General features: G+C 24.3%; 1 protein-coding gene across 1 annotated transcript in view; it reads right to left on the bottom strand.

Moving 5' to 3' along the window:
* The window catches only part of LOC117180696 (EF-hand domain-containing family member B-like), a 105,607-nt gene extending 91,035 nt beyond the window's left edge, over positions 1 to 14,572 (bottom strand). The window contains exons 1-5 of the mRNA XM_033373186.1: positions 14,460 to 14,572; positions 8,755 to 8,865; positions 8,274 to 8,454; positions 4,476 to 4,605; positions 4,179 to 4,352 (exon numbers count right to left, since the gene is read on the bottom strand). Of these exons, the coding sequence (XP_033229077.1) occupies positions 4,179 to 4,352; positions 4,476 to 4,605; positions 8,274 to 8,454; positions 8,755 to 8,865; positions 14,460 to 14,495 (632 nt within the window). The 5' untranslated portion in view covers positions 14,496 to 14,572. The remainder of the gene's footprint in view (positions 1 to 4,178; positions 4,353 to 4,475; positions 4,606 to 8,273; positions 8,455 to 8,754; positions 8,866 to 14,459) is intronic.
* Positions 14,573 to 14,772: the final 200 nt, after the last annotated feature.

Raw genomic sequence — 14,772 nt, 5'->3', positions numbered from 1 at the left:
TACAAGCTATCTAAGGATGGTACTATAGAACGCCACCTCAAAGTAGGCCTAGTGGCGCCATCTCTTGGTCAGGCCGGAAACTTATCAATCCACCCTCGTATTTAATGTTTTGACATGAGCTACGGGTTGATTTTTTTTTTCTTTCATGAAGAATAATTACTTGAAAAAAATTTTTAATTCGGATAATCTGTTTCTAGGATATCATAAAAAATGTTCAACCTTCTTTTGAACTTCCGAAAAATTGTACTCAATATTGCTCTTGGCACCAGATGTTCAAATGCAGAACATAAGAAGAACACTTAGATTTTATTAATTTCTTAATTTTTACAGTTATTGAATATCAGACGATCAATCACATTGTTCATTGTTTATGAGTTTATATAGTTCTAAAACAGAAAGCGATCACTTACATTGTCATTTGTTTATATATATATTTTTTATGAATTTCATATAGTTCTAAAAGATAAGACGATCACTCACCTTAACATTTGTTTCTGAATTTAATGTAGTTGTACAAAATTAGATGAATAATCACATTGCTAATACATTTCAAAGACATAAAGCGATCAATCAAATTTTTATTTGTTTCTGATTATCATGCAGTTCTAAATCATAAGACGATCCCTGAAATTTCATTTATATCTGAATTGCATACAGTTCTAATAACATAAGGCATGCAACTGTATGGATTTAAGAAAGAAATGGCAATGTGAGTGATCGTCTGATGTGTTTTGACTGTATGAAATCTATGAATAAGAAACAAAGCGATTGATTATTTCATGTTTCATAACTGTATGAAATTCAGAAACGAATGAAATTCGAGTGATCGTCTTGCGTTTTATAATTGCATACAATTCTAAAATAAATGACAATGTGATTGATCGCATTATGTTTTAGAACTGCATGACATTCATAAATGAGCAATGATATTGATTAATCGTCTTATATTTCCGAATTTTATAAAATTTATTAATAAGTATCAATGTGATTTATAAAATTGTGTCTTACAACTGCATGAAATTTAGAAAAAAATTATAATGTGATTGATTTCCTTATTTTCAGAAATCTATGAAATTGAATAACAAGTAAGAAACTTAATTAATCATTTTATGTTTTAGAACTACATGGAAATTTTAACTTATTGATAATGTGATTGATCGTCTTATGTTTTAAGACTGCATAGAATTCAGAAAAAAATTAAATATAAGTTGTCTTATGTTTTAGATCAGCATGAAATAAAACAAAAATGACAATGTGGTTGATCACATTATATTTCAGTACCGTAAGAAATTAATAAATAAGTAACAACTAGCTTATGGTTTGAAATTGCGTAAAATTGAGAAACAAATGACAATTTGAGTGATCGTCTTATGTTTGAGAACTGTACGAAATTCAGAAAAAAATGATGTGATTATTCTTCTTATGTTTCACGACTATATGAAATTCAGAAATAAAAAAATGTGACTGATCATCCTACATTCCAAAATTGAACATCTGATGCCAAGGGCAGCATTAAATACAAGTTTTCGGAAATTCAAATAAAAATTCTAAACCAAACGATATTGTGATAGATCGCCTTATCTTTTAGAACTGTATGAAATTCACAACAAAGTAACAAACTTAATTGGTAGTCTTATATTTTACAACTGCATGGAATTCAGGAACAAATGACAAGCGGATCAATCTCCTTATATTTCAGAACTGTACGAAATTCATAAACAAGTAATAATCAGATATGTTTTTTAACTGCATTAAATTCAAGAACAAATGGCAATTTAAGTAACAATGCAATTTATCATTTTATGTTCCACGACTGTATAGGGTTCAGAAACAAATGAAATGTGACTGATCCCCTTATGTTTAAGAACTGTATGAAATTCATAAACAGTAATAATGTGATTGATCATCTCATGTTTTACGACTGTATAGAATTAAAAGACAAATAAAATGTGATTGATCATCTGATACTTTACAACTGCATGGAATTTAGAAACAAATGATGATGGTATCGATCAGCGTATATTTATAAATTTTGTGAAATTCATAAAGAATTAACAATGCGATTGATCGCATTGTGTTTTAGAACTGAATGAAATTTAGAAAAAAAATGGTATTGTGATTGATCGGCTTATTTTTCAGAAATGTATGAAATTTATAAACGAGTAACAAACTTAATTGATCGTTTTATATTTCAGAACTGCATGAAATTTTAGAACAAATTGTGTGATTGATCGCTTTATATTTTAGAACTGTATGCGATTCATAAACAAATAATAAACTCAATCAATTGCCTTATATTTTAGAACTGTATGAAATTAAGAAAAAAAATTGATATATGTGACTCCCTGATGTTTTAGAACTGCGTGAAAATCTAGAACTAATAATGCGATTGATTGCCTTATATTTTAGAACTTTATGATATTCGTAAACAAGTAACAATGCGATTGATCATCTTATGTTTCACAACTATATATTATTCAGAAATAAATGAAAATGGGTGATTATCTTATGTTTTACATATGCAGGGAATTCAGAAACAAATAACAATAGAATTGATCACCTTATATTTAAGAATTTTATGAAATTTATAAACAAGTAACAATGTGATTGATCGTATTTTGGTTTAAAACTGAATGAAATTCAGAAAAAAATGAATTGTGATTGATCGCCTTATTTTTCAGAAACGAATGAAATTCCTAAACAAGTAACATAATTAACAGATCCTCTTAGGTTTAAGAACTGCATCAAATTCTAAAGCAAAAGATAATGTGAATGATTGCCTTATGTTTAGGAATTGTTTGAAATTCATAATCAAGTAACAAACTTAATTTATCGTCTCATGTTTTAGAATTGCATGGAATTTAAAAATACATGATAATGTGATTGATCGTCTTATATTTTAGAAATACATAAAAATTTAAAATAAATGATAATATGATTGATTGCCTTATGTTGTAGAACTGTATGAAATTCCTAAACAGGATACAAACTTAATTGATCATTTTATATTTTAGGAATTTATGAAATTCAGAACAAAATTAAATAAATGTGATCTTTCGATGTTTTAGAACTGCATAAAATTCTAAAACAAATGATGTGATTTATCGCCTTAAGATTTAGATCTATAGTAAATTCATAAACAAGTAAAAAACTTAATTTATAGTCTTATGTCTTAGAACTAAATGGAATTTTCAAATAAATAATAATGTGATTGATCGTCTTATGTTTTAGTACTGTACAAAATTTATTAACCAGTAAAAAACTTAACTGATCGTCTTACATTTTAGAACTGCATGATATTTGGAAATAAAAATAAATATAAGTGATTGCCTGACGTTTTAGAACTTAATTTATCTTAATTGATCGTATTATTTTAGAACTGCATGGAATTTTAAAATAAATTATAATGTGATTGATCGTCTTATGTTTTAGGACTGCATGAAACTCTGAAAAAAATTATACATAAATGATCGTCTTATATTTTAGAACTGTATACGATTAAGAAAAAAAAATGATATTGTGATTAATCGTCTTATGTTTTACGACTGTGTGGAATTTAGAAACGAAAAAAATTTTACTGATCATTCTATCTTTCACAATTGAACATCTGATGCGAAAAGTTGCATTAAATACAAGTTTTGGGAAGTTAGAAACGTTTTTCTTTTTTTTAAGATATCTGAGGAACAATTGATTGGAATTTAAATATTCTTCCAGATTATAATTATACTCCGTGAAAAATAAACAAATCAAACTATATTCCATGTTGAAATGTTTATTGTATCCTGAATTAGAGTGCATCGAATCTTAAGTTTGAAACATTATTAATTTGCAATATTTTTATTGCAACTTAAAATAATTTACGCGTATAAAATAAAATCTTTAAAATTATATCATTTCAAGCAGATTTAAGTCAGAAACATTCTTTTTCAACTGAACAATTTTAAGATAAGAAGTTATATTATTTTCATTTTAAGTGGTTTCAAGTTAATAGTTGTTCAATTATTATTCATTAAATTCTTTAAATCAAAAGTAAATTCTTTGAAATTCCTTAAAATCACTTGAATCCCTTAAAATTTTTGAAATTTTGAAATTATTCATAATATTTTAAAATATCCTAAAATATTAAAAATCTCTTGCAAAAAATCTTGTTTCGACTTCCGCAAATAACATTAATTTACTTGATTTCTCCGACTCGAGGTTGTGCATAATTATAAAAATCTGCTTGAAGGCAACTGACTTTCGACACCGGATCTGTATTAATCCAGTGCATTAATTTTTTGATTCGTTTTCCTTCCCAACTTCCGCCAGTTGGTTTCCCAAATCGATTAAACTTATTGAAAGGAATCTCGTATCTTTGAAAATAAAAACTTATATCAATAAATTGTTCCATCTTGATTACTAATTTTTTTTTTAATTTTACTGCGGCTAGATTAAGATTATTATTCTTTTTTTACTTTAGGCCCTGAAATACTTACGCTCGGTTAATTTGTTCAGAAGGATAATAATCTTTATGACTTTTAAGATACATTCTGTGTTCGGCCGAATCTTTTTCAGTATCAAAGTTGAGATCAACAATTGGGTTTATAGCTTCCGCTACAGTTCCATCTGATAAATTAACAATTTCGTTTAAATTTAACGAATTTTATTTTTGTTTAAAAATTGTGAATAACGGCGAAGGGAAAAATAAAAATTTCAGGAAACTAAAGACCATGGTGTCCCGGAAGTTAAATCCGCAAACTTATTTTTTTTAGAAAAATAAAAGTTTTGCTAATGCTAAATGTGTGCTGATTTTTGTAGCAAACGCTTTTTTGAATAATCGAAAATAATTGCGAGCACAATTTTTGAAAAACTTTTTCTTTTCTAGATCTATAACTTTTGTTACTAGCGCAAAACAAAATGTTGTGCCAATTAAAAAAATGACTTTATTGAAATTTTAGGTAGAAATGTTAAAAATTTTTTGTTAAATAGAATTTTTTCTAAGCTAAAAAACCAAAAAAACTCAAAATAATTAGATTTATTAGCACTGAAAAGTTTCCTTGTGATATTACGAACAAGTTAAGTTTTTTTTTAATTTCTTACAATTCGACGAATCAATTTCAAATACTGGAATTTTTTATTTTTCAAATTATTTGAGTATCGAAGAAATTATTTTCGTTATTTGTTTATTCTCTTTTTTAATAAACTAAGGAAAAAATTTATTTCTAAGTTTTCAACAAAATTTTTTCTACTTTTTACGGTTCCTGAAATATAAACTGTTTTTAAATAAAATCCGTAAAAATCCGATCACACAGAAACCGTAAAAAAATATCACAATTTTTAAAGATTTTTTTTGGGTTAAAGTTTATTGAAGAAAATAATAAAAAAGAAAATGACGGAAAAAGGTGAAAAAAGAATTGTTTCTTCGGAATATAATATTTCGAACTTTTCTGATTTATAATTGCTCCTTTTAAATAAACAATTAATATTGCTTGCAAATTCAAAGGGTTAAAAATGGAATATTTCAGATTAAACAAATAAAGCTTCTAAATTAAAAAAGTTTAAATTCAACTTTTAAATCTATAATATATTAAATTTTTAACAAATTTTTAAGAAGTAAACTGAAAAGTAAACTTTATGAAGTAGAGTCAAAGTTTGAAAACAGGACAAAAAAGGATAATAAAGCATTACCTCTATTAATTTCAAATTCAAAGTTTAAAAAATATTTATTTTATTAATTGTTTATATTTTTTCAATAAACTAAGGAAACATGTACTTATTTTTAAGTTTAAAATAATATTTTTTTCTATTTTTACGGATCCATAAAAACTCGTTTAGACAAGTTCCGTAAAAAATAGAAAAACGAATTAAAATTTTTTCTGAGGTACAGTTTATGGAACTGTCAAAAGTTAAATTTTGTTGAAGAAAATAGTAAAATAGAACAAAAAAAAGTGAGAAAATTTTTTACCCCCGAAATAAAACATTCAAAACCAGGACGAAATTGCACTTTTGGTCGTTTGTACCTAAAATTTGGCATACGTGTTTCTTTAGTTTATTTAAAAGAATATAACAATTAATAAAATCGACATTTTTTTTAACTTATAGTTTCAAATAACCAGAGGTTATGCTTTTTATTAAATCCCTTTTCGTCCTGTTTGAAAACTTTTAATCCACTTTTTAAAGTTTACTGCTTAAAAACTGTTAAAAATTAAATAAATTATAGCTTTAAAAGTTAAGTTTAAACTTTTTCAATTTAAAAGATTTATTATTTATATCTAAAATATTCTATTTTTAACCCTTTCAATTCGAAAGCAGCATTTGGTTGTTTATTTTAAATGAGCAATTATAAATAAATAATTCCAAATATTATATTTTGGAGAAAAAATTATTTTCTCACTTTTATCCGTTATTGATTTTATATTATTTTATTCGATTAACATTAATCAAAAAAAGAAAACTTAAAAAAAATTTTTTTTTACGGATCCTGTGTAATTGGATTTTCACGGATTTTGTTTAAAAACGATTCATATTTTAGGATCCATGAAAAATAGAAAAAAATTTCTAAAGTTTTATTTTTTTGGTTAATGTAATTCGAAGAAAATCATGAAAAAGCAATAACGGTAAAAAGTGAGAAAATAATTTTTTCTCCACAATATAATATTTGGAATTTTTTATTTATAATTGCTCATTTAAAATAAACAACCAAAAACAGGACGAAATTGAACTTTTGTTCATTTGTACCTAAAAGTTGCAATCAATATTTTTAAAAGTTTATTTATTCTTCATTCTCTTTTTAATAAACTAAGAAAACAAATACTTATTTTAAAGTTTTAAGCAACAATTTTTTCTATTTTTTACGGATTCTGAAACACAAGCTAATTTTACACAAGGCTCGTAAAAATCCATTCACATAGGATTCGGCGTAAATAAAAAGAACAAAATTGTTTGGGATTAAAGTTTATGAAGGAAAATAATATAATAAAAACAGCGGAAAGAGGTAGGAAAATAATTATCTCTTCGAAATATAGTATTTAAAAATAGGATGAAATTGCACTTTTTATTTACCTAATTAAATTAAATTAAAATATAAAAAATAATTAATTTAAATGAATTAAAAATTAATTTAATTTTAATTTTGTTATTTGCAGATCATAATCAAAATTCGCTGAAGAAATGTATTTTTTATGCTCTTTTTAATAAACTGAGGAAGCACGTACTCATTTTTGAGTTTTAGGCGAAATTTTTTTTCTATTTTTGACGGATTCTGAAACATGAGGGCATTTTTAAGAAAAATCTGTGAAAATCCGTTTACACATGATACGTACATAATAGAAAAAATCTATTTTTTAGGTTAATTTTATGGAAGTTACCTTTTGGAAATTTTTTTTTTTTAAATATTGCAAAAGTTTTGAAAGACGGACGAAATTTCACTTTTATTTATTTGTAACTAATGTTGCCAAAAAACTAGTTTATAAATTATTTTAATGCTTTTTTTAATAGACTAAAGAAACATGTACATATTTGCAAGTTTCCAAGTACAATTTTTTAAATTTTGTACGGATCCTGAAACACGAGCAATTTTTACACAAGATCCGTAAAAGTCCATTTAAATAGGATCCGCAAAAAATTGTAAACGAAAAAATTCCAAAATTTTTTTTAGGTCAAGTTTATCGAATTGAATAACTAGACGTAAAAAAGAACGAAATTGAGCTTTTGTTAATTTGTACCTGAAGTCACAAAAAAATGTTTATTTTATTTGTTAAGTTCTTTAAATAAAGCTATAACAATAATAATAACAATTGTTATTAAAGAAGCAACAGCTTCAAACCAAAATTTTAAAATATCTTTTAAGTATCCTGTGTAAATAAATTTGTATGGATCTTGTGTAAAAATGGCTCATGTGTAAGAATCTATAAAAAAAGAATAAAGAATTTTGTTTGAAACTTAAAAATATATACACACGAACTTTGAATTTAGGAAACTTGATTTAGGCGTTCCGAGAATTGATGCCACGCGGTGGTTTCGGATGAGAGAATGCGACGTACGCAGTCATGTGTGAAAAAATAGTAGTGTAGCGATAAAGCGCTGAACCCTAATAGCCTGACTAACATAAACAAATTATTTAGAAATTTTCGATTCAATTCTCCAAGGATCAGATATTCTTTTCAAATTTAGAAAAAAAATTGTTCGTAACACCACAAAGAAACTTTTCAGTGCAATTACCAACGAATCTGGACGTGAATTCATCTTAGCGCTAATTTATTTGACGCTTACTATACAAATTTAAATTACTATACCAGGTTTACGTATTTGTCCAAATGTCATGTTTTGAGGGTCGATTTCTGCCGGAAGGTTAGGCACTGGATAACGAGTTCTGCCGACTTCGTTGTTGCAATGGCCATTAATGTTCGTGTTTTTTAATTCCGCCATTAATAATTGAAATGGGGTACTTTCTTTTGAACGTAAACAATCTTTAACCTGGATTGTAAATACTATAATTTATACGGTGAATCAAAATAACTCATTAATTAATTAGTCAATTAATTACAAAGTTATTTAAGGATTTAAATACAGTGAAACCCTTCAATAGCTCTCCCATCTATAGCCCTTCCGAGAATTTACGCCACGCCGCAGGTAGGTGTAACAGGCGCTGCGCGCGGTCTGCTCAGGTGAGAACTCAGGTGTGAACAAACAAAAGCGGTTCGGGCTAAAATGAGTTAGTTCTCACCCGTCGTCAGCCCCGAAATCGGCGCTATAGAAGGGTTTCACTGTACTTACACTGCCCTTATCTTTTGAAATTCCTTTGGCAGTTTCAAGTTTCCTTAGAGCTTTTTCAGAATCTTTATTTATTTTTAAGGTAGGTTTTAAAGTATCCCTTGGCGTCTTCTTCTTTATCGATTTAGAATATAAATAATTAATTTAATCATACATATTAAGGCGTAGCGTAAAAAACAAATTTCAGAAAATGAAAGGCTATGATGTTAGATTTTTCATTTTTGCATGGGAAATAAATGTGTAAAATTGCTTCCTCATAAAAAAAAATTCTGATCGTTTTTTTCAAAATTCAGGGGAAAACCCAAAAACATCTTTTCTTGATTAAAATAAAAATTATTGGTTATATTGGCTAGAGATCCTCCAGGTAGAGTTTTGTCACAACATCCTACTACTTTGATTGGCTACGATTAAACCGGAACTAGAAGTGATGAAAAGCGCGCGATTTTCAAACAAAATTGTACAATAAATTTACAATTTTGAAGAATAAAATGAGGAATAATATAACATGGAATATAAAAAAATGAAAAATGTATGAAATAAATAAAAATAAAAATATTTAGAAAAAAAAAATTATTCGATTGTGTTTTTAAGAGTTACATTTCTTAGTGAAAATTGCAGGTTGAAAATTCATCTTTTTGGCATACAATTAATTTCTTTGGTTGAAAACTGAATTATTTTGTTAAAAATTTATTTACTTTTTGGTTAAAAATTAGTTTATGCAATTAAAATTTTAATGGTTTCATTTTTAGTTCAAAATTGACCTTTTTAGCTAAAGATTAATGTATTTTGTTGGAATTAGTGTTTTTTGGCAGAAAATTAATCTTGTTGGGTATAATATATTTTTTTAAACTTGTTCTTCGTTTAATTGAAAATTCATTTTTTAAATGTCCATTCAATTATTCGACATTTGGTTAAAAAGTAATATTTTATAGTTGAAAATTCTACTATTTGGTTAAAAAATGATGTATTTTGTCAACAGTTAATTTTTCTGGTAGAAAATTATCTATGCTCGTGGTTGAAAATTCATTTTCTCGGGTGAAGAATCCATAATTTTTTTAATAATGTATTTCTCTGCTTGCAAATTAATTTATTTTGTTGAAAATTCTTCTTGTTTCTTAAAAATATATTTTCAACTGAATGTTTAACTATTTCCTGTTCGATTTAAAATTCACTTTTTGAAAATTTAACTATTTTGTTGAAAATTTATATGCACAATTAGCTTAAAATGCTTCTTTTTTGGTGAAACATTAATTTTCTTGAATAAAAATGTATTTCATTAGTTGAAAATTAAACTATTTCATCGAAAATTCATTTTTTAGATAAAACATTTTTTGTTTGTTAAAAACTGAACTGTTTTGTTGAAAACGCTTCGTTTGTTGGTTCAAAATAATTCGTACGACTAAAAATTAACACGTTCAATTTTTAGTTGAATAGTAATCTTTTTTTAGATTAATATTTAACTATTTGTTTAAAAATGCATGTATTTTGTAGGAAATTATTGTTTAAAAATTTATCTTTTTGGTTTAAAAATTCGTCCTTTCTTGGTAGAAAATTAATCTTCCTAATCTATTTCTTTGGTTGAAAATTTAATTATTTTGTTAAAACTTCGTTTTTTCTGCTAAAAATTTTGTTTATAAACTGAAAATTCAACTATTTGATTTTTTGTTTGAAAACCATCTTTTTTTAGTTTAAAATTTAACTATTTGAATTCAAGTTAATTTTTTTTGTCAACAATCAATTTTTTTGCAGAAAATTAATCTTCGTAGATGAAAATTCATCGTGTTGGTTGAAAATTCTTTTTTTTTTTTTAGTAAATTAATCTTCTTGGATAAAAATTTATCATTTTAGTTAGAAATTCATCTTTTTAGTTAAAAATTAATTTTTTCAGTGAAAGATTGATCATTTTCATTAAAAATGTATTTCTGTGACTAAAAAATTTATTTATTTTATTGAAAATTTTCTTTTTCATAGAAAAATAATCTTCTCAGTTGAAAATTTATCCATATGGTTAGAAATCTAACCATCTGGATAAAAATTCATTTTTTGTGGACAAAATTCATAATTTTCGTTCAAATTCATCTTTTTGGTCGAAAATTTATCTTCTTAGTTGATAAATCAACTATTGGCTTAAAATTAATCATCTTCCTTGAAGCTATATCATTTTAGTAAAATTTTTTTTCTAATTTATATTTTTGATTTTAAAATTAAATTATTTCGTTAAAAATTCGTCATTGTCTAAAAATTAATTTTTCACAGGAAATTGACTATTTTGCCTTTGATTTAAAATATAAAACTTACCTTTTAGTTGGAAATTCGACTTTCTTGGTGGGAAATTAATCTTTTTGGTTAAAGATTTATTATTTGAGTAGATAATTAATTTTGTTACGTTAAAAATTAAGTTTCTTAACTAAAAATTTAAATATTCCATTTTTGGTTGAAAAATTATCTTTTTCAGTTAAAAATTCATGTATTTTGTTAGAAAGTCGTCTCTTTTGGTTGTAAATTCAAGTATCTTCATGCAAAATTTACTTCTAATCTGAAACTCATATTTTGATGTTAAGAAATCAAACTGAATTTTTTCAGAATACAAATTTAACTATTTGGATTTTAATTTGCCTGTTTAATACAAAAATGCATTCATTTTCGTATTTTTTATTATTAAATTAATTTTTTTCAATCAAAAAATGGTCTTTTTTGGTTGTAAAATAATCTGGGTTGAAAATTAATTTTATTATTTAAAAATTAATTTCTTACGAGAAAAATGTAACAATCTTTAAAGTATATAGTTAAAAAGATTTAAACAGGTTTCCAAAATTGTCGAAAAAATAATCTGAAAGATTTTCAGGTTTTTTAAAAAATTTTTGCAGGTTTTACTACAAATTTTAGGAAAAATTCGAATAATTTTGAAAGATATTTAAGAGTTTTGGAAGAATTTCAGAAATAATTAAAATTTTGAAAAGATTTCAAATAATTAAAAATAAAATTATACAAGAAAATTTTACTAAGAATCGGATGAAAATTAAAAATGTTTTTTTATATTAGAAAATAGATTTTAGGAAATTTCTCGGAAACAATTTTATGACTTTTTTTTGGAAAATTATTTCTTACAGAATACGTAAAAGAGTTTAAAACAAAAACAAATTTGGAAAAATAAATAAAAATTGAACGATTGTCACTTTATAAAAAATTCTATTAAGTTTAATAATTTGTAACAGCTTAAAATAAAAAGAATTTAACTTCTTATTTAGAAAGGGTTAATTAAAAAAAAATTATTTCTCATGTTTTAATACTTTTCACTGAAAATTGTTTAAAATGATACAAATAAGATTTTTTTCAAATTAGTTGATTCATTTTTCAACTTACAGGATTGTAAAAAATAATTCGTGTAAGTTCAAATTTTTTTATTTTGCAATTTACCGATACTTAATTTAAAATTGGAAAATTGAAAATTATTCTTTATTAAAAAAAAATAATTTGAAGGGTTTATTTAAAAAGATTGTAAAAGATTTCCACAATTGTCAAAAATAATCTGAAAGATTTTGAAGGATTTTTTTTTTTATTTTGCAGAATCCCAAAAATAATAAAAAATTTAAAAGTATTCCATAAAATGTTGAACAGAATTTTGGTTTGTCAAGATTTTGAAATCAAATCTGGAAACTTTTTAAGCATTTTAAAAACCTAAAAAAGAAGAAATAAATTTGACTAAAATTTCTAGAAAAATAAAAAATGTGTTTTTTTTTTTTAGAATAGCCTGTACTTTATTATACATTTTCATGTTTTGAACAGAATTTGCCAGCTTTAGGGATTTTAATTGTTTCGTTTCAATCGTAAAAAATGTTTTCAAACCGATAAATGATTGAAAATTCTTTTTCCTGATTAAAATAGCCAATCTGAAAAATTAAATTTTGAAACCCAAATTAAACAAATTTAAATTTCTCAACTTAATTTTTGTAGATTCTTCATATGGCACAATTTTTTTTAAGATAAAAATATTAATAGTTAAATCATTTTTAATCTATAGAAAATCTGAAAGAAAACCTGGAAAATTTAATGCTTTTTAAATGTGATTTTAAACATTTTTTTTCAAATAAAATAATTTTAAAATTTCACAGAAATCTTAAGTACATTTTTTTAATCTCTTAAAAACTTAAGAAATCATTTAAAAAGATCAAAATATTATATAAAGATCTAAAAAAATGTACATGTTCTTCAAACAGGTTGTGAGTTATTCCAAGTTTTTAATTATTTTTTAATCTCTTCAAAACTTCTTAAAATCTTTTAAACATAATAGAATTTTTTCTAAAATAATAATTTTTTAATTTTTATTTATTCTTCTTAATTTGTGCTTGTTTTAAACTTCTTTTGCTTATCCTTTAAAAAATAATTTTAAAAAATCATTAAAAATTTTGCGAAAAATTTCCTGAAATTAATTTCCTAAGATAAAAAACCATTTTAAATTTTCGTACGTATCTTAATACCATTTTTGTGTATAATTTAATTTTTAATTGTTTAAAAGCTTTTCTACTTTTTAATTATTTTTGAAATTCGTTTTAAAATTCTGAATATCTTTTAAAATGATTCGAATTTTTCCTAACATTTTAAATAAAACCTGAAATTTTTTTGAAGTTAAAGAAAATAGTTCAATGCCACAAAAATATTTCAATATAAATATTTCTATGAATTTTCCACCAAGAAGAATAATCTTCTACCAAAAATAAAGACTTTTTGTTAGACGATTTTTTAACCAAATCATTAAATTTTTATCTCAGAAAATTTTAACCATAAATGAAATCGTTAAATTTTAAGGTTAAAAAGCGACTTTGTAGAAAAAACGACTTTTCAAGAAAATAGTTAAATTTTTAACCAAATTCAGTTTTAGCAAAAAAAATGAGTTTTTATCCAAGAAGATTCATTTTCCATAAAAAACAACGATTTTTCTACAAGGTAGTTAGATTTTTCTCGTAAGAAATTAATTTTGTACTAAGAAAATTAATTTTCAACTCAGATTATTTTCATACCAAAGAAGGCACATGCATTTTTAATTCGAAAAAATTAATTTTGAAATAAAAAAAGAACGAATTTAAAAAAATAGTAACATTTTACATGAGCAAAGATCAATTTTAATTGAACAAATGCCTTTTTAACTAAAAAATACGAATTTTTAACAAAAGAAATGAATTTTCAAAACCAAAAGACGAATATTAAACAAATAAAGTTATATTTTTAACTAAGAAAAATTGCAATTTTTACCAAAATAATCTTAGATTTTACTCTATTTAAAGAATCTCTAGTATTGACAGTTTTTAAATTTTAAACTATGCAAGTCAATTATATTAAAATGAAAGCTTTTACCGTTTAAAATATAGGATACTAAGTAGAAATTATCCTTCGAAAATTTTAAAAACCTTGAAGTTACAGAGCTTTAAGTCAAACTTATATTTATTTAATTTAAAGAGACTATCACAATTAAAAATTTGTCAGTTCTGATTTTTTCATTAAGCCCACCACTATGTAAAATCAAAAATGCTTAGTAATTTTTTAAATACAAATTTGCTGAAAAATATTTTTTGATCGGGTATAAATTTTACACAATTGGTTTTTAGTCAAAAAGATAAAGAATAGTATCCAGGTTGCTTCATTTTCTGAAATTGGTTAGGTTATTAATGACAAATATTAAAAAATCACAAACACATAATAAATAAACTTACATCCGTGGATTCCGAATAAAAATGCTTGGAAGGCATTTTCTCCTTGGAATTTTTATCTTGAAATAAAAATATTTGACAAAGAGATTTAAAAATATAAATCACATTTGGGTTGGTCATAGGTGTCTTATTCAAAAACAAAGGAATCGTATTCCGTAATCATAATATGAGGTTATTAAAAGAAAGTGATGCATAACTTAGTATCTTTTTATAATTAATATTTACAAGGAGATCCTTTTCAAGAAACTTTGATTGATACGCATATTTCAAATATATATATATACTAATAAGAATATTAATAATAGAGATAATATGT

Source organism: Belonocnema kinseyi, chromosome 9, assembly GCF_010883055.1.
Source record: "Belonocnema kinseyi isolate 2016_QV_RU_SX_M_011 chromosome 9, B_treatae_v1, whole genome shotgun sequence".
Lineage (NCBI taxonomy): Eukaryota > Metazoa > Arthropoda > Insecta > Hymenoptera > Cynipidae > Belonocnema > Belonocnema kinseyi.
This window is presented reverse-complemented; position numbering and strand designations above follow the sequence as displayed.